The sequence below is a fragment of the Panthera onca genome, chromosome F2 (genome assembly GCF_046562875.1).
Source record: "Panthera onca isolate mPanOnc1 chromosome F2, mPanOnc1 haplotype 2, whole genome shotgun sequence".
Taxonomy (NCBI): domain Eukaryota; kingdom Metazoa; phylum Chordata; class Mammalia; order Carnivora; family Felidae; genus Panthera; species Panthera onca.
This window is the reverse complement of record NC_138356.1, coordinates 39,271,439-39,298,949: the sequence shown is the minus strand read 5'-3', so window position 1 is coordinate 39,298,949 and position 27,511 is coordinate 39,271,439. Positions and strand designations below refer to the sequence as shown.

Sequence of the window (27,511 nt, the reverse complement as noted above, 5' to 3'; positions counted from 1 at the left end):
TATGTCCCGAATGCTTTAGGGTGATTCAGCCTTCTTCTGTACATTCATAGGGTTGCATGGCACACGTCAAGAAGAAATGATTGATCACAGACTAACAGACAGAGAATGGGCAGAGGAATGGAAACATCTTGACCATGTAAGATGTCGGTAATCATTTAGGTTAAAATATGTCTTGAAAAGAATTGGAGTGGGGTTCTATGATAAAATAGAAATGTTGGAGATGCTTTGAGGGTATTGTGTTTAGTGCTATCCTTGAGAAACCTAATGAGTGGGAACATTTGAGATCAAATCTAGGATTTGATTTCTACGTTGATAACAAAGCCGCTAATGTAAGAGAGATGTGAGGTCGTGGAAAGGAGTCCTCAAGGCCAGATCAGTGGGTTCCTGTTTTATCGCAAACGGGTCATTTAGTTTATACAGTAATGGGATTAGTATTTGGAAGTTGGCTGTGTGCCTTCAGCTGAAATCTCTGTCGTGAGTCATGTTCACGCCTCCCACGTTTCACTCTCATTCCCATTGAGTTTACTCATCTGTTGGGTCTCCGTTTCAAATCTGACCTTTGAAGATACTAGACTGAAGCCTTCAGGAATAAAATCACATCCCTCATCGTCCTAAAAGAGTTTGTTTCGCTGCCCACCAGAGTCTCTTGCGTTGTGGTGATTGCTGTGTTCTTCCCCTGTGCCCCGTTTCTCACACAGCTGTTAAACTGCATAATGGACATGGTGGAGAAAACACGACGATCTCTCACTGTACTAAGGCGATGTCAGGAAGCAGACCGGGAGGAGCTGAATTACTGGATCCGGCGCTACAGTGACGCCGAGGACTTGAAAAAGGGTGGCGGTGGCAGCAGCAGCCACTCAAGGCAGCAGAGTCCTGTCAACCCAGACCCAGTCGCATTAGGTACCTTTTCTTTGGATGGACCTACTGAACAGACACTGCTTACCGTCTTAATGCTGGTTGCATATTTAATCTGTCTTGTCAAAAATAAAGGATGTGCGGGGCATTCTAGGACGATAAACACTTGACATCCCCAGATAGGCCTCATCTCTCCGTTAGGAAGCCGGGCGCACATTGGCTTATACAGAGCGGGTCACAAAACTTAACCTCCTTTCCCAGGGTCCTGTTGGGCTTAGGGCAGAGCTTCAAAGCCAGACCAGAATGTCATCTGCATCACTCACACGTGTGCCTCTTCATAGCACAGCTCTTTGGACCCTGTCTCCAGTCTGCAAAAACAAAATCTCAAGGAGCGGGCCCCAAGCTTCTGTAGCTTCTAGTAAGCCCTCCGGGGCGCTGAATTCTGCCGCTGCACACGGTATTTGAGACGTATGGTGTCTGATTTTTCATTCAAGACACAGCCTCTGAGATAACCTTGTTTTCTAGCTCTATCTTTTATTTTAATAAAACACTTAACCAGGAAGAGACACCTATTAGTTCTGTAGTTTCCCCACTGCCACTTGCAAATTAGTAACGAAGGTGGCACTGTTGTCCAGTGACTTGACCTTGACTTAAGCTCGCGTAAATTCTTCATGAATTCTAGTTCTATACAGGACTGTTTATATAGCCGTGCTTTAGAAGTTGGATACTCAATATGTGGTCGTATTTTATATTAATATGTGAGTATTGTTGGGGTTATAAATAGAATACCGTCACAAATACATGGAAAAATCCTGAGCCCGGGAGAACTTTTGAGTGGCCTGTGAACTTTTGCCTTACAATTAATAACAAGATGTCACCGTTTACACTGCTGGCCACGACACGTGTGTTCCATCTGAGTAAACTTAGTGGTGATGGATGTGTGTTGATCCGTGTTCTGTCATTTCGTCTTCCTCCTTGCTTAGCTACATACCTGTCAGCTAACTCAGGTTAGGGCACAGTCCAGTTCGTGCCACAAACGAAACTAATGACATACACGTGCTGATCAGGCTCGTGACTTTGGCCTCATTTATTGCCCATGGCTGATTCTCAAAAATTAAAAGCTTGTATGTAGTGGCTGTGGATCATAGTATCTTTTTTGTTAAAATTATTCCTTAGGCAGTAAAGTTTCCTTTGTGCTTAGGTTTGTGGATTGCTACTGGTCGCTGAATGCTGAATGCCCATTACCGTAATAAGTGTTAGAGTAAGAAAGACTCCAAGTCACTTACTTTACCCTCTGGGCGTTATTCTAAAGTGTGTTTTAAAGACAAATGTGCATTTGTTAGGTTTTGTTAAGGCAAGCAATGAAAATAGGTTTCACTTTAATTTGAACCAACGATGGTCCACATAAAACTATTTAGAGCCAAGCTGAGTAAACATCCTGGTTTTCTTTTTCTTATTATGAATAAAAAATTGGCTAATCGTGATAGGCGTTTTCAGGACAAATAAGGAAGATATTTGTAAACATCCAGTATAGGCAAAAATTGAGAACCTTAAAGTAAATACAAGTTTAGGAGTAGAGGTGTTCAGTTTAACCTGCTTTATTGAACAGATTCGTTGAGTCAGTACTTACTTCTCGAATGTTTATTGTGTGCCAGGCATTGTGCTAGGCAGTGAGATAAAGGAAATTCTTCTTTCCTTCCCTTGAGGAACTTTTAGTCTATTGGAAAGATAGGCAGGGCCATAGCTGGGGGCCTGGTATCAGATGCCACGTCAGGTCGGTTCCCTGAACTGACAAGACGAGTATTATCTGCTGCCTACTATAAAAGAAAAAGTTCAGAAACCGATAGGACTTAATGCCTACGTGTGTTATTTTCAGCACGCAGAATCTAGAATGCCTTCGATTGTCACCACTATTGCATACACATTTGGGTGATGCAATTGTGTATTCTCCAGGAAGCTGGGTTTAGTTTCCCTGCTAATTAAAAGAATAAAGTTGGTTTCAAAACTTCTTAGGAGTACATAAATTAAATTATTTCCTGTGATGCTTCATGAACTCATAGTTTTGGTAATACGAGGTTGCTTTGACATTAAGCTTTTGTGGATGGTATTATTCAAAGACTACAAGCATTTGCTTTCTTTGTTTGGACTCTGACTGTTTTCTTTTAACAAACAGTCATGCCCCTTAGGGACACAGAACCCTAGATTGCCTTTCAAGAAACCATCACAACTTTAGAGGTTAACTTGTCAAGAGCCACACGATGTGCAAGTTTAAGCATCCCGCATGTTATTTCGTTGTGCGTCCTTTCTTAGCCTTGAACTCTTTCAGTTTTGTTTCGTGGGGCTGGGCTGTGGCTCTAAGACAGCCGGTGGTTTGTAAACATGGACCACAGGCATTCACATTAGGCGCTTCCTAAGGTTCTCTCCTAGGTTTTAGAGTTGAATGTATAGATGTGTAAACAGAGGAGCGGAGATTACTGGCTGATGAGTCTATTTTCTGCTTCTGGAAAGTGTGGAGTGGCATATGTGTGTGTATAGATAAGAGCTATGGATATGTCTATATCTTCACGTACTCATAGATTTCCATATCCTACAGTAACGGTACACATGTTTCTTTTAGACCGATTCTCTCAGTTCTGCAGCTGCTTCCAAGGTCAAATGAGACCTGCAGAACTTCAGAATGATAATATAGGAGATTATCTTTAGTTCCAAATATTTCCTTGGTTACCTCCCTAGCTTGGAAACACTGGCAGTGTTTAAGTCACACACAAACGTTCTGAACATTTTTAAACTGCATTTGGAGGGGACTGGACAGAGAACATAACCTCCATGACTGCTGTGTTATATTTACTGACTCCCGTTCTCACTTTTGAAATACATCCATAGTGTTAAGTCAGTGTGAGGGATTAGCAAGAGAGCATGATTAATCTATTACCAATTAAATTTCGGGATTTTTCCCTCAGATATTAAATAAAGGCCATTTTGAATAGCCTCTTGAACAAATTTAAAAATTGAGTACATACTGAACCCGTGATGTTATTTCTACTCTTTAAGTCAAAATCAGGTTGATATCTTGAAGGACTCTTCAAAATAATTGGGTTTTTTTTTCCCCCTAGAGATGAGATTTGTGTTATTTTTGTTGTTAACTCTTCACTTTGCAGGAAAAACTCCAAATATTCAAGTACTCAAGTTAGAAAGCTAATTCTTAACCCAGTTGTCTCTGTTTTCAAAGTATGACTTGTTCTTTGTACACTGAAGTTTTGTTACGTTGTGAATTTCACTGAAGAGCGAGTTAATGCCATCAGAATTTTCGGATACAATCACTGAAATAGAATTGCCTTTGTATGTGCAGGTAGGTAGCTGCCAGTTAGCACTTCCCGCGCTCCCTCAGTGTTTATCTGGATCCCTCTGCTGCTGTTTTTCTCCACCTTTGTCTCCATTGCCCTTTTCTCTCAATGTGCTACTTGTATCACTCTCTTGGCTCCTGACATTTTATTTACTTTAAATTACTTTCTTTTTACTGCCTGTGGACTGTTCTAGAATCTTTCTACAGCTCATCTTGTATTTGTGTGCCTTCCTTCTGTGTTTCTCAAGAAGTCTTTTATACCATTAGAGTTAAGAGAAGTATCTAATGATGGACTAATGTCGGAGCCTGAAACATATATCTTTGAAACAGGAATACATTTTTCCCTGTGTGTGTGTGTGTGTGTGTGTGTGTGTGTGTGTGTGTGTGTGTTGTGAATGTGTGAATGTTGTGATGACAGTGTATGGAATTTTGAAAATACCTGCATGTATGTTTTGGTGAGGGTTTAACTCTTGCCAGAAAGGGAAATGTCAGAAAGAGGTTTTTGTTTCTTTTAAATGAGATGTAGAGTCAAGTTATTCATTCATAAAACGCTCAGAAATTCCAAGTTTGGCAAATTGATACCACCCTTGTCTCAAGTAGATTGGTAGGGAAATTGGTATTTTAAAATTCCACTGGTCAGAAAGCTTTATGATTGTCATATAATCGAATTATAGAATTTCTCATTACTGTCGAAAACCTCAGGAAATCTAGCGTGAAGGTTAAAAGCACAGATTGTTTGGATGCGAGCTTCTACTCCACTCCTTCCTAGTTTCATCACCTTTGGCAAGTAACTCTCTGTGCCTCACTTTCCTCATCTATAAAATGGGGATGTTTCTGTATTAGATGAGTTAATAGGTATAAATCATACAGTGCTCGACCTGTAGTAGAGTAATAGCTGTTGCTATTATGTCTAGCATGTAATCTCAAAAAGTACTTTAAAGGATAGTGGTGGGATAGTGTTTTTGCTTCGTATGCAAGATTATAAAATTAGAGTAGATTCTTAGGTATTTTTTCATTCTGGAGATATCTCCAGTTTTTAGGTAGCTGCTTTATTTAACAAGCAGAAAAACTAGAAAAGGGGAATTCTGTTTTAGACTCAGTAAATACGTTGTACCTTTGAGGCCCTACTTCCTAATACAAGGCTATAGAAAAATAGTTTTCTCCCAACCAAAGAAATACATCTTTTCTTACCATCAGATTACAAAAACCACAACACGTTATTCACAGTATATCTGCATATAAAAGTTTAGTGTTTTATACACTTATATTGATTCCTTTAAACCACACCATGAAATTCATTTCAAGACCATTCAGCTCAGCTCCTAAGGAAAGCGCCTACTGTATTTAAGTGTGTTGGGTTAAAAAAGATGGGAGTATTAGTTAAATATTCCCATCTTTTAAAAACAAGGAAAGATGATTACCTCCTCAAGCGCTGGGTATTTTTATTGTTAAAAACAGAAATCCTAGTGTAGTTCTGGCTTCTAGGTTTGGTTTGGGCTTCTGGGACACAATATTGAAGCTTTGGAATTTATTATCCTTAAAAATAATAAGTAGGATTTATAAAGACGAACTCACCTCACCTGTCCTTTCCTTTGACGGTTTTTGTGATCGATATTATCATGATCTCAGCCTCATTCTGCCCACTACAGGATGAAGGCCATACCTAGGTGCTGCCAAGTTTTGAGCCTTGCTGTCCTGGGTCAAATGAGGTCCCATTGGTTCTCCAAAGGCTATCAGCTCATCCCTTCATATATATTGATGGCGGCCCTTGATGTTTCTAGTATCCAATGGTCTCCATTCTTTCGTAAGTGTAGCGCATCTTCCATCTCATACATTGTAGATTGCTTTTTCTGTTCTTCCACGTTTCTGGTAACAACTCCCGCGCCTTGACGCAGTCTCCTCTTTGCATAGATGTGTTGTCCTCCGGAGGCCCCTCCTCTTCTCCTCTCACCCCCAAGCAATTTGCTTCCCAGAGCGAGCCATACTGATGTAGGGCTTTTCTACAATTCTGCAGTTTTGAAGTAGTTATGTATGTATACATTTCACATTTTAAGCCATCTCTTACCTTTGTTTCTGTGACTACGTTTTACAACAGCTATCCATTTTATAGCAACTGGTATTTTATAGGTGGTTAATATTTAATGGTTTAAAAATTAGGTTCTTTAAAATCTGGGCCTTAAAAACATAAGGTATTTTGCATAGGTTTGTCTAGAGCAGTCAATATTCTATCCTAAGGAAGCCTTGGGAGATAAGTTGTCTCTTGTCATATTGAGCGACTTCAGGATGTTTTGTTTGTTTGTTTTGGGTTTTTTAAAATGTTTATTTTGAGAGAGAGAGCGAGAGACAACAAGACAAGATGTGTGAGTGGGGGGAGGGGCAGAGAGAGAGGGGGAGAGAGAATCCCAAGCAGGCTCCATACTGTCATCAGCATGGAGCTCGACGCAGGGCTTGATCTCACAAATGGGATCATGACCTGGGCTGAAATCAAGAGTCAGATGCTTAACTGACTGAGCCACCCAGGTACCCCTGGATTTATTTGTTTTTTAAATTCAATATTGCCTATATAGACACTGTTATTGCTGCTACTTCAACAGAAGATAGTACGTTTATTAGTCATTTGGTTTCTGTAGTGACAGTGGTATTCATCAGTGTATCAAAAATAGAATCTGAGGAATACACGTATTGATCATTCATTTGGTTGGTAGACCTGATGTTTAGCTAGGACACAGTAACTTAAAACTGGAGAGGGTATTGTAAAGTATGTATGTATATATGTATACATATATGTAAATCTTTGTCTATTTTATAAAAATAATTTACCTGCTTTAGATTCTTCTCTTATTTTGAAAAGAAATTATTTAAGGAGGTAGAGTAGGATCAAAAGGACTTTTGCTTGGTTGGCTGTGGTGTTTCTATCAGGTGTCAAGGTGAGGTGGAGTATAAGTTTATATGTCACTGTGAATTTTAGGGAGATACAGACAAGGTGAAATACTGCACAACTTTCCAGTATGGAAAGTGTATGGACCTTCACAATCTCTATTGTACAGCCCCTAGGAAGGTGACACATAATTAAGCCTTGGACATTATCTTTGAGTAAATTTGGGGGCTATCAACATTCATGAGTTTTAAATAAAATTTATAAGAGTATCATGTAAGAAAGTTGAGAACTTTCCAACAAGGAAGAAGACAGTGAATTACTAACTATGTAAATAACTTCTATCCCCAAGTGACATGCTCGGAATAAAAAATCACTGTTGTATATTGCTTAATCCAAATCTCTTCAGAGTTGTTTGTTTTCTTTTTTAAGTTTCATGCTATATGGATTTAAGTGCTAGGAGAAAAAAGAAATTTTAAGGTGCTTTTTTTTTCACCTTAATTCTTGATGAGGAAATAAGTATCCATTCTTACTGGGCAGCCTACGAAATAATAATAACAGTGATAATAATAACAAAGGTAATAGCATGTAACGTCTAATGAGAGTTTGGGATGTGTGGTTCCCAGCATGCAATAGGAATTACCTCGTTCAGTCTCCATAGCAGTGCACCTAGATGTTGTATTAGCGTCCCCACTTTATAGATATGGTGACTGAGACCTGGAGAAACTAGCTTGCTCAATGTCACCAGCCTAATATATGGCCAAGCTGGGATTCAACTTCACTGGGCTCTAGAACAAACTCTCTTCGGCCTATGCTCTCTGGGGCCGGTAATTAGTATCTTTCATGCATGGCCTGTGGATAACTTAACGTTACCTTTCCCGTTCCCTGTAATAACAATTGGCCATTTATTAAAAAATATAATTTTTATAAGGGTATTGATCTTTTCTTAATCCAATAATTGGAAAACACTTTTTTTATTTTTATTTTTTTTTTTGCTTCTTTGGAGAAGGCATGATTTTTCTGTTTCTCTTCAGACTTTACATATCTATTCTTATCTAATAAATTATACTTAAGCCAAAATCTGTTCCCAAAAATTGTCTTTAAAAGCTGCCACAAGTTCATCTCTGATTCATTGTGCTGTATGGCTAAATGTGAACTTGATTACACTTTCTTTATTTCTTTTGGAAATAGTTATAGTGGTGTGGAAGTTAAATCTTGACAAATCTAATTAGCCATATCATATTTGCTTGAAGTTGTGTGTGCTCCAAACAGTTTTATCTAGATGTTTTAAGGATGAAAATTACCTAAATAAAAGCATTTTGGTTTTCATCATTTTCCTCATAGAAGTCAATGTGTGCATGAGAATGCAAGGGTATTCCAGTCCATCCGATTATCAAGTAATCATGAAATTATAATGAAAACTTAAAATAAAATTATATATTTGGAATAATTTTAGATTTGAAGAAACATTGCAGAGATAGTACAGAGGGTTTCCAAATGCCCTTCATTAAGATATAATAAGCTTTTGCTAATTCAGAATAGTTGGGGAAATCTTCAGTTTTAGTCAACTGATAAATCTGTGTGCCCTACAAGGAATCAAAACATTCAAATCTCTTTAAGGCATTCAAATGTAAAATTGTATATATACTTAGCTAAATTGATTGGGCTTTTCTGTTGTCTATACTCTGTATTCTGCTACTTGACATTTTTTATAAATGTAGGGAAATTTTTAATGACTTGACATTTATCATGGGTTGAATGATTGTTATATTTACAAAAGTTGAAGTGATTTTTTTCTTCCCCCAAGCCTCTAAATACATAGGCTTTCAGGGAAAATTCAATGTGGAAGACATATAGTATATGTTTTAACTATGGAAGACTGTATACACTGTATTTTCAAGCATATATAGGAAAATATTAAAGGTGTCCTGCCATTTCCATGAGCATGTTATTTTGGAGGTTAGCATTCCTACATCAGTTTTCTTATGTTTTCTCAAACTTTTAAAATTTGCCAAGTATGATAAGCACATTTCATTTAATGTGAGATGTCATTTTCTTTTTTGGAAAGCAGGTACTGATTCTGTTTTGTTAACCAAATACCTCTGAATCCATTCTAATGATTCTCTCTTGCTTCCACACGTCAAACCCATATGATCTAATGTGTGTGAAAATGTTTCGTGCTCAGCGAGATTTTTAAGAAGTAATTGTGAGAACTGGTTCGTCACGGAGTAAGGCTCACTATTTACTGAAAGGTGGTGGAATCAGAGCTGTGTGAAAATTAACATTAGCCTAAGATTTGAGTTTCTAACTACCAGTTTGACTCTTGGAAGGAAAACTACCAAACACCATTCATATTCTTTAACAAAATAAAGTATGCCTATGAAAATCCCCACAGTTGAGAGCGTTCTGGGAGCAGTGCTCCCAGATATCATAGTGTATAATGAAATCATGGAAGTTGTTGAATTTTGAGCATCCAAGGCATTTAGACCAACGGCCTTCTGTTTTCCTTGAGCTCTAATGACCGGCCTTGCTCTTCGTGTTTATTTTCTAGAAGTGAAATGCTCGGCCTTTTAAAAATTATGTTTTTGTAGAGCAGCCAAGAGAACAGGCATGGCCGGTTTCTACTGTGTGTAATGACATAACGTGCTTATGGTGCTTTCTTCCTCCCCCCCCGCCCCCCCCGCCCCGCTTTGCATCCTTTTCCTAGATGCGCATCGGGAATTCCTTCACAGGCCTGCTTCTGGATACGTGCCAGAGGAGATCTGGAAGAAAGCTGGTAAGAACTGTTGAAAACACCCGTCTAGCGTTCTAGCAGCTGTGCACAGTTGTTCATGCAGCCATGTGAGGAGCGACAAGGAGGGCCTTTCCTGCTAACGACAACAAAAACAAAACAGCCCCCCGCCACAAACCAAAATTTTAAAATCCTAATTAATATTCTTCACCCGGGCCTTATTAGAACATGGAATCGTTTTTATTTTGGTAGCAGCTGCCAGTGCCATGTAAGTGACCGTCTGGCAGTCTTTCTGTTATAATCCTCTGTTTTTCAGGTGCTTTCATGGTTTCAGGCCGAAAGCTGGCCTAAGAGGTCTCAGCTTATGTGCAGTGTATTCTTAATAGAAAAAAACTTGTAGTGTTTTAGAAATTAAATCGCCTACGTCTGTCTTTTCGCCTGATGTTGTAAAATTGAGATATAATTGACACGTCTCCTAAATTGTTAAGAAAATCTCAGCAAAACTAGTTGACTAGTTTTTTTTAAATGTTTACACGTTGTTTGAGAGAGACAAAGCATGAGTGGGGGAGGGACAGAGACAGAGGGAGACCCAGAATCCGAAGCAGGCTCCAGGCTCTGAGCTGTCAGCACAGAGCCCAATGCGGGGCTCGAACCCACAAACCTCAAGATCATGACCTGAGCCGAAGTCGGACGGTTAACCCACTGAGCCACCCAGGTGTGCCCCAAGGCACTCTGAGGTGTTATGATTACAACCAGTATCTGAAATTGATCTGTTCTAATTAATATTCAAGGACCATAGCTAAATTATTTTCTAACTTAAATGACAAAGTTGCTTAACTTCTGTTTTTCCCCACCATATACACCATCATATTTTCATTAAGAGATACTGCTCTACCTTTGGGGGCTGATTTCAAGTTCTTGGTCACACGTTGACTTTACACAGTTCAGATCTGGCAGAATCTTGGTGGACCACCAACACTAAAAGTTGAGTCAAAGCCTTGCAAAAACCAACTCAAGAGATAAATCCATAAGCCTGTTTCAGGAGTTAAAAGATGATGTGACAGACACAGACTGTGACTTTGAGCTGCCATAACCCCAACTATTAAAATAGTTTGACTTGAGAAACTGGAAAATACTACTTCTGCAAAGGATCACCTGGGTGTTGGGCTAGGAACCCTATTCAAGGAGAAATAGTCAAGGGAAAGGGTCTCTTTGGGTTGTGATTTGACCCAGCTGTGTCTGTAGTTTTTTTGCAGCTTGTTGACAATCTGATCATTTGGCTCTTATCCAAGACTTTTTATAGCTTTCTCAAAGAAATACCTGTTTTTGTAAGAGTGGTAAGGAGTGTCCAAATCTGATAGTATTCTAGGCTTCGTGACTTAGAGAACCAGAAAACTCTCTTGCATGTCTAGTATACAAATCAGACAGATCATTCAGTTTAAAGGTTAAATATATATGTTGCTCAGCTGCATAGTATAATTAGATTTATAGAATCACCTCTAAGATTTCTACGTGGGTCACAGGATACTCCCAAGCTGTTAAAATGTGCTGAGTGTCACCTGTCTGGAAAAGGAATGGCTACATCTTCTTTCTGATCACTTTTTCTTCCCCATTTTTAAGCTGTCAGCGCAACTTACTCCACTAAGAGATATAAAGAATTGCCATTTTGGACAGCAGAAGGATGACATTTTATGTTGTGGGAGAGAGTCTTTTCTCTGTATTTCCCTTATTTGTGTGTCTTTAAGTTAAATCCGTGATCGTTCATAAAGAAAAATTGACGGTAAAGTCTTGTGTAATCCAAATTCTTTTTCTGGGCTATTATCTGCTCAAGTCTTTGTTTGACTGCTATTAAGTGAGAGCAGATTTTTCTGAATAGACCACCGTTGTGGGAAAGTCAACTTGAATAGCTATGCACAAAGGAAGTCCTACCATAAGTGGTAAGCAGTGGAAGCAGATTCAAAACCGCACTGTATATTTTCCACGTAATCAGGTTTTTAAAAAATTCAACATGTCGTAATCTACCGAGTCCCCGATTATTTTTCCTCACTGTTTTGTGGGTTCCTGAAACTAATTCTGGATATACTTGACATGGTGGGGGCTTCACGAGGAGAGAAAGAGCAATACTTTTATCGTGTAAACGTTTTTTAGATGTGCCTGTTTTCTATCGTAGGTTTTCCATCTCAAATATGACTTAGGAGTGATGTCGATTAAATTTGTGTTCTTCTCACAGCGGTATCCCTAATCTGCTGCATAAGAACAGTGTGGGGATAGTTTTCCATGGATGGATGCTAATATTAAGGAGTATATTAAATCTCCAAAGTACAGGTGGCAGTTTCATCTGGAAATCTTGAATAACTACTTATAATATTTATCTTTATAGGCTTCTTGAAAAGCATTTGTGGTGTTCATAGTGTCAAGGCATCCAGCATGATGAAAACACCAAGGGCAGAATGTAACATCTGCACTCAGCTTGTTACAATTTGAAAGCTTTTCCCCCCAAGATTCTAAAATTTGCTGTGGGCAAATTTTTTTTTAGAAGAAAACCTACAAAGTGTATCTTTGCAATCAAAGCATTATACATTACCTTTATGGCAAAAGAAAGTAAATAAAAGAAAACTTCAAGCATTTGAAAAATATCAAAGGGGCAGAGCTCTCAATTCAATGTTGTATAACCAGCACATCCTTTTTCACAGAAAATTATAATTGCACAAAGTATATCCTGTGCATGAAAGTATATCATATAATATTTAGCACCATTTTATTCTGAAATGATTTGAGACTTGCAGAAAAGTTGCAAAAAAACAGTGTAAAAAAATTCCCTTATACCTTTTACCCAGTTTCCCCTATTTTACTGTACTGGCTTTAATATCTTTCTTTTCTTCTTTTCTTCCCTCCCTTTTTTTTTCCCCTGTTATACGTATTTTTTGCCATCCATTTGAGAGTAAGTCGCATACGCGATGCCCTTTGACCCTAAAGATTTTAGTGTGTATTAACTGAGACCAAGGACATTCTCTTATATAACTATAGTACAACTACCAAAATCAGGACGTTAACAGTATTTAACTCACAGACCTCATTCAAATTCCTCATGTTGCCCCAGTAATAGTTTACAACGTAATATATCAATATACATTATTTGAATATTTGGGATCCTAACAAATGTTGAAGGACCCATCAATTTTCTCCTACAATTAGTATTTTTTAAAAGCAGCAGCAAAAGCAACAGAACACTCTGTAAAGGTATGAAAACTCTTCATCAAATTGGGGAAAAAATCCAACATAAAGATGGTTTTCAAGTCACAACCGAGTGTTTTCTTCAGTATATTTCTTTTTCAAACGATCAGTGAATGTTTGCAGTTGGTAATAAATATTCAAGCACCTTGCACATGTCCTACCAACTCTCTTTGCTGATCTGTATATGCCTGTGGGATTAGAATAGGAATGCATAATTTAAATATAAATTGCCTGATTTGCATACACAATTAGTCAAGCTACAGCTTTGATCGTAAGCAAAAATTATTGTCCTGTATTACCACTTAGATAGAATTTTAATTCACCTTGAATATTCAAACTAAATTAGACCCTGGCTGTATAGTTAGAAGGGCAGTACTTCCCTGGTCCCCCAGGTCGTTTACGGTAGAGTAATAAAGGCATCTTTTCACCTCCTGGTGAAGAACGTGCTTCCAACTCTGTGCAGTGCTCTGTTTCTGTCCAGATTTTAAATGGCATCTCTCTTAAAGCAACCAACAAAGGCTTAACATATTTTAGTTAATATTTCCGGTCTGGATCGTTCCCTTATATTTTAGTTTGTAAAAACATAGGAGACAGTAAACTGCAAGTGAAAGGACTTCAGATATAATGTTGTTAAAGGGACAGAAGCTACAAAAGTCATGACAGCTAATTAATAGTGGAAGGCTTCTGATGATCCTCAAGTCCTGGACTGTAGATGTGTGGAATAAACCACAGACGTGTAAGAAACCATAGGAGTATTTGCATCTCTTACATTTTTAATCTACAGTAAAACATTTTTATTAGGAATCTATGTTTTTAATTAAACAGAACATTTAATTAAGGTGCTTTTTAAGTGGGTGAAACAATTAAGTGCAAACACTTGAATGAAACATGTCATAATTAGTTTTAATAGAGTGTTAATTGGTACTAGGTTTGCCAAGTTAATAATTACTGCTTATTAAATTTTCAATTAATCATTGTCATTTTGCTTTGAATAAAGATGAAAATTAGATAAACTAATTTAGGGGGAGGATATTTTCCCTTGTTAATTAGAACAGTTAATTTTTTTTAATGGAAATTACTTGTTTTAGTTGTCAATCTCATATTGTACATTAGTCAAATCTTTGCACCCTTTCCACGGCCAAAAATAAAGAGCTAATTTGACACCTTGCAGGTTTCCAGGCAGGCCTGATTGTTTTGGCCTCTGGTAGGGTTCAATTACATTTGTCTAGTGCAACAGTTGGTTAGGTGAAGCTGTGTATGTGTTCAATTGAATAGGTGGACGACGGCTTAAAATATGGAAATGAGAAAATGATTTTTAAAAATCCCTATCATTCAGTCTGTACAGACATATATCCACATTACTCAAGAAATGCCTTAAGAAAAAGAGAAGCTGGATCATCTGTTTCATCACGGATTGTCTTTACAGGGTCTACACTGTTCAGTTGCCATCTGAATGCCCTTTCACTACTGTGCTGTATGTTTCACCAGCAAAGTAATTGTTAGCACTTACACGTGTAGATGCGTAAAGTCCCTCCCCTTCCTATTTTTGTTTTGAAAGCTTTACTCATGCGCTCCCTACGTGCATATTACCCCATAGCATTGTGGCAAACCACCTTAATGTAAATGTCCGAATTATCCAGAAAGGTTTCTTGTGGTCGTTTTGTCCTTTAACTCTTTACGTTTGGTGTCATAATCATTTCTGAAGGTACTGGCTTGGTAGAAAAGTGGTAGTGATGCTACATTAGTTTAAAAAATATTCCCAGACACGCAAGTTAAAGGGGAAAACAAAAAATCTCACTCTTTGTTTTCCTAAACGAATTTCCAAAATCTGCTGGCTTTTTAGACAGCCAGGAGAACTGCCCAATACCTGGGATTGAGAGTCATGCCTGTACTATAGAATTCTGTTTACCAGCAATCAGTATCCAAGGTCCCGCGCTAACAGGGAAATCTTCTCTTGTCCCGTGTGGCCTGCCCCGCACGCAGAGGAGGCGGTCAACGAGGTGAAGCGCCAGGCGATGACCGAGCTGCAGAAGGCCGTGTCTGAGGCCGAGCGGAAAGCCCACGACATGATCACGACCGAGCGCGCCAAGATGGAGCGCACGGTGGCTGAGGCCAAGCGGCAGGCGGCGGAGGACGCGCTGGCCGTCATCAATCAGCAGGAGGATTCGAGCGAGGTGAGGTGCTAGGGGGAGCTTCCAAGGCACGCAGGGCGTTTCCGCCAGTCCGAGCACTTGGTTTTGATTCCAGGAGGTCACAAGTAAAAGCGGGTACTGGCTTTTAGACAAACCGATCTGCAGGGGCAAAATGAGAATAATCTGGGTGGGGGCGGGGGGGGGGGGGGTGTCCCGGCACTTGCGGAATCCAATGGTAAGAGCTGATCAAATGTTGTCTAAAAGCACAACTCTGCCAAGAAAAGGTTTTTAATATATTTGGTGGGTAATAGATTCAAGTGAAATTCTCATAGCTTCTTAGCACTCGGCTGTGGGCACACATGTATGTCAGTGTGTGTGTGTGTGTGTGTGTGTGTGTGCGCGCGCGCGCGCGCGCGCGGTGTGTGTGTTTGGTTTCCTTCTAATACAAGGGGTTTAAAAGAGACGTCCTGTGCAAACGTGCTCTCCCAAGATATGACATGGCTGGGATCACAGCCACCCCCTTAACCATTGGTCCTAAAGTCCAGCGTGAAAACAGCACCTGCCTCAATTCAACATTTCTGAGAGATCTTTCTGCACGATCTGTTTCTCCCCTTATTTGTAATAACCATTATGCGAGTCATTTCATAGCATAACATCACAGTCGTCACAATATCATTTGGTATTATTTCAGCATATTAAAACACACACACGCACACATAGCCCAAATGGCTCAAGGATCTGGGAAGTAACTAACACACAGTACCTAACAATGCTATTTAAAATAGAGCCCGTAACATCGGAACAACGTAGTGATGCTTCGCATTAATGAATGCAGTGCCACAATCCCCGCCACCCCGCAGTAACTTTAGATAAAGGGCTGTAGTGAGCTAGTCTCACCAAGCTGAACTAGCAAGGGCGTCAACTGATAAATCAATGGTCTACTACAATACATATCTATAATTTGTGAAGGAGAGTAAGAATTTAATTTGTACCAGGCTTCTCTGTAGATGAAAGACCCTGCGGGAATCACTCCATGCCCAGAGTTTCTATTTAATGTGTAGCAGATGAATAACAAGGGGACAAAAGGAATTGATTTTCAACATTGGAAAGTTTCTCAGGAAAAGAGGGACAAAGAGAAGTTTATCTACCCTTTAACTGCTGACTTTTCCGTTGTCGAATTAAGCTAGACATAAATTCAATTTTATTTGGCATCTTGTGGCTAAGATATTTAAGGATCTTGTTTTGTGTGTGTGTGTGTGTTTTTTAAATGTCTATTAACGTGTTTTGGAGAGAATTTGTCCTGCTCCATTTAAGTTAGTAATACCATGAAGCATGGTTGGTGCCTTCCCTAAAACATTATCACTTTCACAAGGACACATTAGGGTGGTTATGTATGGTAAGAGTATTTTGTAGGCCATTAAATTCTAAAGGTAAATGTTTAAGAAGAAATTGAGAACTAAGTTTTTGTATTTGGCAAATAACAATGCTGTATTCCTTTAGTGTCTAAGAGCTTTGTGCTTTCATTCCTAATACTTACCCAGAAAAATATGTGATCTTGACGCTAACATTTAGCATCATAAGACTATGGCAGGGCACCTGGTGGCTCAGTCAGTGAAGCGTGTGACTCTTGGTTTTGACCCAAGTCATGATCTCACAGCTTGTGGGTTCGAGCCCCGCTTTGGGCTCTGCGCTGATGGTGCAGAGCTTGCTTACCTCTCTCTCTACCCCTGCCCAGCTTGTGTGCTCATGCGCTCTCTCTCAGAAAATGAATAAATAGACATTTAAAAAATTACGGCATATCGGCTAGTAGCTGTAAGTAGTAGATAGGATAGAATACCCTGGGTATGAATGATCTTCTGTAGCAGTTGTTTTTTTCTTTCTTTCTTTTTGGATCTCTTAGGAGACTTTAATCTAGAACTGTCTTTAATCTGCAATATAGCACTACCCTTGTCTTAAGCGACATATTGCCAAGGGTTTCAAGGTAGACTCTGCTAGGAGAAAGGGCTTGAAATTCAGAAGACCAAATATAAATTCTGGCCCTATCTCTTACAATTCTGTGACTTTGAGAAAGCCACCAAGCATCTAAAAGCTTTGGTCTTCTTACCGTGTTGTCACTATGAATGAAAGTGTCTCCTACAGTGGCCAGAACCTTGAGACATGATCATTTTATCATCTTGCCGGTGCGGAAAGTCACCTGACATGGCTAGGACACGGCAGAAACAAAGCTGGAACTCGTAGCATGCTGTCAGTCCTTATGGTGTTCCGTAGCTACAACGAGGATCTTTCCATAAGGACCAGTAAGGTCATTTTTGGATGCAGATAACCTGAAAGGCAACTTAGGTCTGATTTCTTCATTTTAACCTGCTGTACCTCTTTCAAGACTTGGAGTGGGACGCAGGGCTTGATCCCTCGAATAATTGAGTTTCTTTTCTTCGAAAGCAATGTAAACATGGTCCTGAGAATAGCAGAGCAAAAGATGGAAGAGAGATCCATTGGAATGAAGCTGAGACCCCTCTAGACTGGGACAGGAGTCTATAAGATAAAGATGGTTCGACCAAGGACTTGACAGAGAAGTAAAGGTTAATCCAGTAGCCCTAAATTAATGTTATGAATTCTCCTGAGGAATGACAATGTCCAAGAACAGTCTAAATGCCTGGTGGTAAGTTTAAATGCCTGGGCTCTATCTTTTGCCCACATTTATAGGTAAATATTTTTATTTCCCCCCTCAGAAATCCTTCTACTTTGTGAGGGGGACAAAACTTTGAATCCAGCATGTTATTTTTCTCGACCCTGCCCTTCCCTCACACTGAGCAATATACACCTTTTCATAGAAATGACCTGATAGAAGCCACCCCAGAAGTGATGTTTGCAAATCACCTCAAGTTTCGAAAGTTCCCTGAGCCCCTCTGGGACTGAGCCAGAACAACTTTGGCTTCCTTGGGCTAGAGTAGAGCTCCCTATTCCAGCATGCAACATGGTTGGCCCCAGGGTGGGAATCTGTTAGGCCGGGACTGCGTGGCCCAGCTGATTTGCAAAGACAGTACAGGTACTTCTCAGAATTCTTTTCTGTCGTTCTAGGCAGGGGGTTTTCTTGAGTTTTAGCCACTCAACCCTAAATAAGGCCCACATAGTATTGTGTTTTAGAAGTTTGATAAGTTGTTCTTTGTTTTCTTAGAAAAGAACGTAAAAGGTCTGGCCACCATAGTAATTGGTTGGAAAAAGAACATACTCCCATTAAATGTAGGAAACATTGATTTAGAAACTGCACTAAGAAATTAATGGGCATTTGTTGAAAAAAAAGTCACGTTTGTGACCTGCCCAGGGCAGTTTGTTATTCAATACATATAACTCTAAGTCACTCACATCCATGTTTTCATTTTTTCTTTTTTTTGTAATGTTTATTTTTGAGAGAGAGCGGTTGGGGGGTGGGGCACGGGACAGAGGATCTGAAGCGGGCTCTGTGCTGACAGGAGAGAGTCCCATGTGGGGCTTAAACTTACAAACCGTGAGACCAGGACCTGAGCTAAAGTCGGATGCTTAACCGACTGAGCCACCCAGGTACCACTCATTTATTCTTTCAATAACCAAGTTTTGAGCTTTTATTCTATGTCAGGGATGGTGCTAGGCACTGAGGGGACCTCTGCTTTCATGCTGACTACAGTTCATTAGAGGAGGTAAATCACTAACCACATATAAGCGTCTTGACACGTTTAAGTGTGGAAGCTTCCAGAAATTAAGTTCCTTTCATCTGATATTTAAGAGGACAATAAGGAACTGGTCAGAGGCTGCTCTCCATCTCACTGCACCCTCCGTGACCTCATCACTGTCTCCCTGGGCAAGGGGCATGTTGGTGCCTCTGTGCAGGAAGAAGAGGACAGGTGGGGAAAAGAAGCTCTGCCAGGTTTTGAAAACAGGAGGGCTATGAGAGTGTTTTGGAAGGATCACTCAGGCTGCCGTGTGGAGGGAGATTAGAGGAAACTAAAAGGAGGGACCAATCTGTGTGAGGAGGCAGATGGGGATGAAGATAGTTGGTAGTGGCTCCGGGGGTGGAGAAAACTGTAGATGTTGGCTGGGAACCCTTGAGATAAAATGGGCAGGATTTCATGACTGGTCGGCTGTCAAGGAAGAAGAGGGAGTCCAGAAGACGGGGTTGGGAAATACACATCAGATAATCCTACTTGGACAGTCTTCAGAAACTTGCTGGCTTTGATCTGCCCAAGGTGGGGGGGGGGGTGGGGGGAGCTTATTTGGGGGCGGAGTGGGAGTAGGGGCTTGGTAGAAGAGGGAACCTTCCTTATTTTTTGTGCATAAACAACACAAGTTAAAAAATTTTAGGAAGCTCAGATCAGTTACTGAATCCAGCTAGACAGATTGTCTCTGAATCAGAAAGGGTAAACAGAGCACAAACTCTTAAATCATGCTGTTTAATGTGAAAATCAGGATAGTATATAAAGGTAGGGTACAGGGTGACCATACCTCCCAGTTTGAGTGACACAATCCCAGTTTATCCCTGTTGTCCCCTGTGATTACTGAGTGGTCCCTTTTATTCTCAAGTGTTCTGGTTTATATGATGAATTATATGGTCACACCACTTGAAGGCCATTTTCAGGCGATTTGATGGTCCTCTTTGGCTAGCAAAGCTCAGAGACGGGTGCTTGGGGCAGAAGGAATCTGAGAGGAGGACCTGAATTCTGGCTCCAGCTCATTAGCATATCAGGCGTCCTTGGGTGGGTCATTTCACTCCTGTCAACCTCCATTTCTTCTTAAGGAATGCGATGTTACTTGCTTACCTCAGAGGGTTGTTTAGAAGTTTTTGTTTGGTTTTGTTTTTTATTGATGGTTGACACACAACGTTTAGATTTTTTTACACCTACATTTTAATTCACAGTGTTCTGAGAGCTGTAACGCAAGGCATCTTTATCAACTGATACTTCCCACAGTCCTTCATCACAAGACACGCTAAACTTTCTGATTGCCACAAGGCTTTTTCTCCCTTCTCTCCCTTAATTTGAAGTCACCCCCTATTACAGACATTACCCATGTCTTATGTAGATCACAAATGATCTAGAGCATCCACATCTGTAAAAATGCATATGTAGATAATATAAATGCACAAAATAGTATTCTCCTCCTCAGAGGAACTTCGAGAAGGAATCTGAGCTCCAAATCAGAAAAACAGATCTCTAGACCGAGTTTCTTCTGAGCTATTTGTGTTAAGGACAGATGCCCATGTATACTTCTTTCTATGATTTCAGAGTTTCTACCTGTTTTCACACATGAACAATGAACCTAATGCCCATTCTGCTTCGGAAAACTAGTGGTTCTGAAAAAGTAGGCAGTAAAGAATGGAGATGTTTCGGGGCGCCTGGGTGGCTCAGTCGGTTAAGTGGCTGAGACTTCGGCTCAGGTCATGATCTCACGGTCCGTGAGTTCGAGCCCCACGTCGGGCTCTGTGCTGACAGCTCAGAGCCTGGAGCCTGTTTCAGATTCTGTGTCTCCCTCTCTCTGACCCTCCCCCGTTCATGCTCTGTCTCTGTCTGTCTCAAAAATAAATAAATGTTAAAAAAAAATTTTTTTTTAAAAAAAGAATGGAGATGTTTCTAGAAAGAGGAGACAAGGATTGAAAATATGGAACTGGGAGAAGAGCAGGAGGAAGTGCAGAGTCAGGAATAAATAGGCACAGGTATTACCTGTAGGAGGGCCATGTGATTTATCATCCAGACGGGGACTCTTCCGAGTAGAAGGGGACTCTTCAGGGTAGAAGGGGTGATTCCCACCAGGGCCAGCTGTCCTGGGTGCCCCGAAATCCCGGTCAGCATAGTTCAGGGGCGGGAGGTGGGGGTGGCGAGGAGGCAGGAAGTGTGTTTTGCCTGAGGTGAAATGGGCAGACCTACAGCGCAAGTTTAATTCTGCACCTGGCGTGGTTAAAAACTACCTTTTATACTTTCTGTGCTTCGGTGCATTTAGTCTTCCTATGAGTCCAGGTAGAGTAGAAAGTGCTGTTGTCCTCGTTTTGCAGCCAAGAAAAGCCGAGTCCCCGGAGGTGAGGCCTTTGCTCGGGGTCTCAGCCCTAAGTGTGAGCTGGCCCTCAGCCCGGACTGTCTGCCTCTCAGGCCACCTTCTCAATAGCCACGTGATGGGAATTTTTTCCCTCGATGGCATATTAGTCTATCTGTTTCCTCATTGGACTTCCTTCACATTATTCCTCCCTGGTTCTCTAAGTTTACCTGGGTTTATAGGTAAAGGTATAGGTTTATAATACCAACTGTTATTAGAACGATGCTGCACTTGGGGCAGACATCTAAGCAATATGATACTTTCTGTACTTTCTCTCTCTCTCTTTTCAGTGTATTAATGTTTTGCACCGAGAATACACTGCCAGCATTAGGGTGAATAAAAAAACAATTTTGCCGAATCTCGCCATCTTAAACTCTCATGTTTTCGTATTCATGTCTGGTTCCCATACACATATAGTTTTTTCCCAGTGAACATTGTCAGATTGGGTCGATTTCCAAACAGTCTGCTACAACTCTTCTTTGAGCTCCATAACCTATTCTAGCATAGGGGATCGAAGCAATGACTAGAAGTGGGCATAGAACAGAGAGTAAGTAATTGTACTGTTCTAATAGTTTTGAGTTTTAAGCCACCAAATTAAAGCCACCACCCCCCTCCAATTAAAATGGCCTTTATTTACTTTTCCTACACAGGTACAGAACTACACAGTTTACATTAACGTTGAACATCTTTGTGGCACTTAAAGAAAAACACTGATCAAATCTTTACACTTTGTATTTCCAGAACCTGCTAAGCCCTGACAGTTTGAGCAAGTCACTCTGAGAGGTTCATGTTCTTTACTCCTTCTAGAAACGGCAGAACTACCCCCAGTGGACCCTGTGCATTAGGTTCCAAATAATAGAAACTCCACCTGAGTGGACACTGTAGAATTAGTTACCATGTAGTTATAGCACAGGAGTCTCTCAGCATGGTTCTTATAAGGCCGTCATGATCCTGTCAGACCCATCAATCCCGGAGCAGTTTGGAGCTCTCCAAGCGTAAGCTATGATTCCATGTTACAATAAGATTTTGTTGTTGTTGTTTCATATCAAAAGGCCAGGTGTTTGCATCCATAGACTTTCACAGTATAGTAGATGGAGCACTGGACCTTGAATGGTCTGCATTGGCTTACGTGTCGGAGCTTTGGTTTTCACATCTATAAAACTAGCATAATGTTTATGTGACTCAATTTGTAAGGTTCTTGAGAGATGCAGAGTAGATGTATATCAGAACCAAGCCACCTTCCAAGTGAGCAGTGTGTGTGTGTGTGTGTGTGTGTGTGTGTGTGTGTGTATGAATGATAGAGATGAAAAACCAGTTAAGAAGCTGTTCTAACAGGGGCACCTGGGTGGCTCAGTCGGTTGAGCATCCGACTTCGGCTCAGGTTCCCATACAGGTATAGACCGCATGATATTGCAGTCCGTGGGTTTGAGCCCCGCGTCGGGCTCTGTGCGGACAGCTCGGAGCCTGGAGCCTGCTTTGGATTCTATGTCTCCCCCTCTCTCTGTCCCTCCCCTGCTCATGCTCTGTCTCTCTCTCTCAAAAATAAAGATTAAAAAAAAATTAAAAAAAAAAACAAAAAACAAGCTATTCTAACAGAAAGGGCAGGGAAGGAACTTGGATAGTAACCATAAGCTTGAAAACCTGGGAAGAGAACCCACGGAGGCAAGATCCATGGGGGTTGGCACTGAGTTGTTGCAGGGGCTAAAGAAAGAGGAGTTTCCAATAAGATGACAAAGTCTTGAACTTGAATGTTGCCAACGACTAAAGTAGACCACACCAGAGAATCAGGTTTAGGGAATACTGACCTGGGTGACAGGAGCATCCTGGTGGAGCTCCAGAACTGGCAGTTGATAGTAGCTCAGGAAGGAAATTAAGGGCTGGAGAAACAGGTTAGAGTATCATTTTCTTACAGCTGATAGTTGAAACCATGAGGGCTGACAAGGGAGAGCGTAGGAAGCGAAAGATTTTCTTTTCTTTACGCCAGCTTCCCCCTCTTGCCAAATATTTAGAGGGAAATGAACAAACAGAAGAAAAAAAGAGGTACCAGTGTAACAAACAGAATTGTAGTATATCAAAACAAAAGTTAGAGGGAATTTCAACGAGGGGAATTCAAAAAGGAGAAGTGGGGAAATAAATGGCCACTAATGGTGAATCTTTGTAAGGTCTGAGGACAGTAAGGGTACAGAAAATGTGGTCACTGATGAAGTGTAAGGGGAGGTAAGCTAATGTTTTTTCTACGATGTAGTTGTCAGTGCCTCTGGAGGGAGGCATGGGGCAATGAGCTTTCTAATTCTAAAGATTGTGCTGTGGGAGGATTGTAGATAGTTTCTTCCGGCCAGTGCCGGGAGGTGCTACTTCCTTCCGTTTTATTCAGGACTTTCTGAACATCAGGCACTGTGCTTAGCACTGACATCCTCCTGAACAACATGCAGTAATTACTCCTGTGTGGCAGGTACCTCCCTGAGAGGTTAAGAAACTTGCCTGTGGTTTTAAGGCCACCAAATGGCAGAGTTGGAAGTAAGACCCAAGACGGGCTGACTGAAGCCATTCAAAATTGGCGGCCATTTTTCACTGCACTCCATGAATACCTTGTCTTTGGTGCGCTTGCTTCCTGTGCCAGCCTGTCTTTGCTTTTAGCAATTAAGCACCCTTCCTACCTCATTCCTGCTAAAACAGGCTCTAAGAAGTACGTGAAATGGACTGAGTGTGGCACTTTGGGAAATGTGTTTGGTTTGCAGTCCAAAGACCTGGGTGAATCACACCTTGGCTGTGGAATTTCATATTTGTGTGACTTGAGGCAAATCATTTACTGTACAAGTTACTTATTCTTTGGGCCTCAGTTTCCCAAGCTGCAAAATGTTTTTGAAAGTGGTTTTTTTTTCTTTAATTTTTTTTTTAACGTTTATTTATTTTTGGGACAGAGAGAGACAGAGCATGAACGGGGAGGGGCAGAGAGAGAGGGAGACACAGAATCGGAAGCAGGCTCCAGGCTCTGAGCCGTCAGCCCAGAGCCCGACGCGGGGCTCGAACTCACGAACCGTGAGATCGTGACCTGAGCCGAAGTCGGACGCTCAACCGACTGAGCCACCCAGGCGCCCCTTTGGAAGTGGTTTTAAAATGTACAGTGCAGTGCAAATGTAAGATGTGATCCTACTGTGGATTGAAGCTCGTGTGTGGGAGAGTTCTTTACATTTGGGGAATTTTAATTGTAATCATTCTACTTCATTCATTGAGCATCATTTGCATGTAGACATTTTCTGGAGACTTTTAGGTGAGTACAGACCCGGAGAAACTTAGAGCAATCAGGAGACCATGTTTTGTTTCCTGGAAAAGGAATTTCCAACATATGAACCAGCAAGGATATTATTTTGCAGGTGGGGCTATGGAATACCATTCTCTGTGTATCTAAAATAAGAAGAAGGAAGTAATTTTGTTCTTAGGGAGGAAGAGAATTGCTGGTGTGGAACCAAGTAGCAGCAATCTTTGACAGGCAGCTCTGGCATTAAAAAGCTCCGTTCATCATTTCCCTTTCCATCTGTAGTATTAGGACATTTAGCAAAAGGGAGGGTTGTGTTCAGCCTCATTTTCTTCATCTGAGTCACAGCCTAACTGTGGTCTATGGCTGACTCCCATTTTTTGGATTGGGGGAAAATATTCCTTATGCCAAAAAGGGAATAATAATATCACAAATAAGGGAAGACTTTGCCATGAATTTGGGGAATGAAATTTGCTATGAAATGGTATTCTTGAGCTTTCCACACTGTTAACGGTAATTCCATTGCCAGCATCGTTCTTCAGAGGACTGGAAGGGAAGCTTAGTTATATGATGGATGGATGGATGGGAGAAAGAAAGAGAAAGGAAGAGGAAAGTAGGGAGGGAGGAAAGAAAGGAATGGATAACTATCAGGAAATACTAGCCTGAATCTAAAAAAGCATGCATTGAAAAATATAAAATCAGGTTAAACCATCGTTGATATAGCCCTGGGTATTAGACACAATTTGCACTTTCCACCTTTGTGAACAGCAGAAAGCTTGGAAACTTAGAATGATCCAAATTAGGGTACTCACAAGATTGTACACTGCGACTGTTGAGTGGCTGAATGCCCCTGGTCAGGCATCAGTCTTGCAAGTATGGATGAGCCAACAGGAAATTTGGTAGAGCTACCCAAGAGAAGTACATTAATGGAAACCGCTTTGTCTGTTTTCTAATGAACTTTTACCAAGGAATATGCACTTTGGAGATTTTGGTTGTTGTTGAACAGTCGCGCTAAAGTTCCTGCACATTCGTTGTGATGCAATGTTAAGAGCAGTAAAAATACGTAGTCCCCCTCCCCCCCCAGCTCATTTGAATTGTTCTTTGTTGTACTTTCCTACAGCTGAAGGTTGTTTCTGTCCCAGGGGTGGGTGGGAAATAAATGGAATCGAACAGCTTCAGAATGGAACTAGAAGGAAAACTAGCCAGAGCTCTTGAATCCTGGGTCAGAACCCGGTGACGCCAGGCAAGAAAGCTCAACTCCCAGCAGCTTCATGATCCAAAACATCTGTTTCTATATTTGGCATAATTCCACTTTTTTATTTATAAAATTGTTCCCATCTTTGAAAAACACTTTAAAAACTAAAGAAGTTCCTGTTCTGTCCCTTCTTTCCACTCCCCAGCACATGCATTTGTAATTACCTGGTTTCGTCTGTGTGTTTAATCAGCTTCCATCGAGAAGGTGGCCTGCATCTGATTTCAATCTGAAGGAGCCATCGAGTGCTGGGCAGTTACCACCCTCATGTCTGCCAAACTGTGCCTCTGCCAGAAAAAGGATAAGACTCACACCAGGGTATTTCCTAAAGAAGCCACTTGCCTCAGATTAGATGTTTAATTTCCTTAAAATATTGTTTTGGATCCAGGTCTCTGTTCTCTAATTGGGATTTTCTGATATAATTTAGGAATTTTGCTTATGTGCTGAGTTTGTTCCAGGATCCAGCTGGCATCATTCGAAATGCCCAAACCTCAAGGAAGCAAACTTCACTGTGGGCACCAAGCATCATGCCTCACCACTCTGAAGGCTGGGCCAGGCTCACGCTGCTCAGGTCTTTGTGGGATCGTTACACACGCAAAGCGATTGGTTAATTTTGACAGAGGAGGGCTTCTAGGTCTGGTAGAAGCCTCTAATCCAGAGGTACACATCCCTTGAAATATTTTCCTGGTTAAATTCAATTAAAGGAGAAATAATTTACTTTGTTTTAATTCTTTCTTCCTTTCTTTCTTTTAAGTTTATTTATTTTGAGAGAGAGCACACACACACACACACACACACACACACACACAAGCAAGTTGGGGAGGGGCAGAGAGAGAAGGAGAGAGAATCCCAGGCCCATGGTTCGGGGCTTAAACCCATGAACCGAGAGATCATGACCTGAGCCGAAATCAAGAGTGGGAAACACCCAACCGACTGAGCCACGCAAGCGCCCCTCCGTTTTTATTTATAGTAACATCTAAACCAAGTTTCTGAATATTCCTCAACTGTGTTCCCTTAAAACACCTCCCACTGACCGTAGTTTGAGATGTTAAATTTTCTCCGCCCTTCTCTGGGCCACAATTATGTAGCTGAGTTCTAAGTTTCAAACAAGAGTTCTAGAGTTTAGAGGCTCCTAGTACTTAAAAGACTGTGGAAGCCCTTTTGGTTTTTTTTTTTTTTTTTTTTTTTTAGCAAAACTGGATTGACTGCTAAAAATCCCTTTGCGTATTTTGGACACTGGTAAAACCATACACACCAGGGTCATGGGCTGCAAGAGCCTTTGAAAAGGTTTTTTTTTTTTTTTTTTTTTTAAAAGATTTCCTTTATTTATTTGAGAGAGAGTAGGGAAGGAGGAACAGAGGGAGAAGGAGAATCTTAAGCAGGCTCCACGCCCAGCTCTGAGCCCGACACAGGACTCAGTCCTACAAACCGTGAGATCGTGACCTGAGCCAAAATCAAGAGTCAGGCACTTAACCCCCTGAGCCACCCAGGCGCCCCTAAAAAGGTGTTTTAATTGTGATACAACCACATACCAGTCAGCTGGGTTGGGGTTACTGGAGTATAGTCGGAAGTGTTGCCAGAAAATAAAACCAAGGAAGGTATGGAATACAAAAGATTAATGGCACAATGCTAAACTCGCTTGGGAATGGTTTTGTCAGAGGGATCACGGGCATTTAAAGTTGGCTTCCTGACCTTCTGCCACTTCCTCCAAGGGCCTCCTCCGAGGGCATAGCCCCTCCTTTGTACCTAAGGTCTCTCCTGTACAGTTGCTTTTCT

At 40.9% G+C, this 27,511-nt stretch overlaps 1 protein-coding gene across 7 annotated transcripts in view; it reads left to right on the top strand.

The window, feature by feature from the left end:
* RUNX1T1 (RUNX1 partner transcriptional co-repressor 1) overlaps positions 1 to 27,511 on the top strand; it is a 139,937-nt gene that overhangs the window by 109,077 nt on the left and 3,349 nt on the right. For 6 of the 7 annotated variants that reach the window (XM_060610884.3, XM_060610885.3, XM_060610887.3 and 3 more), the window contains 4 exons: positions 51 to 136; positions 699 to 900; positions 9,781 to 9,849; positions 15,022 to 15,212. In XM_060610884.3, the coding sequence (XP_060466867.1) occupies positions 51 to 136; positions 699 to 900; positions 9,781 to 9,849; positions 15,022 to 15,212 (548 nt within the window). The remainder of the gene's footprint in view (positions 1 to 50; positions 137 to 698; positions 901 to 9,780; positions 9,850 to 15,021; positions 15,213 to 27,511) is intronic. The other variant, XM_060610890.3, reaches the window with a different exon arrangement.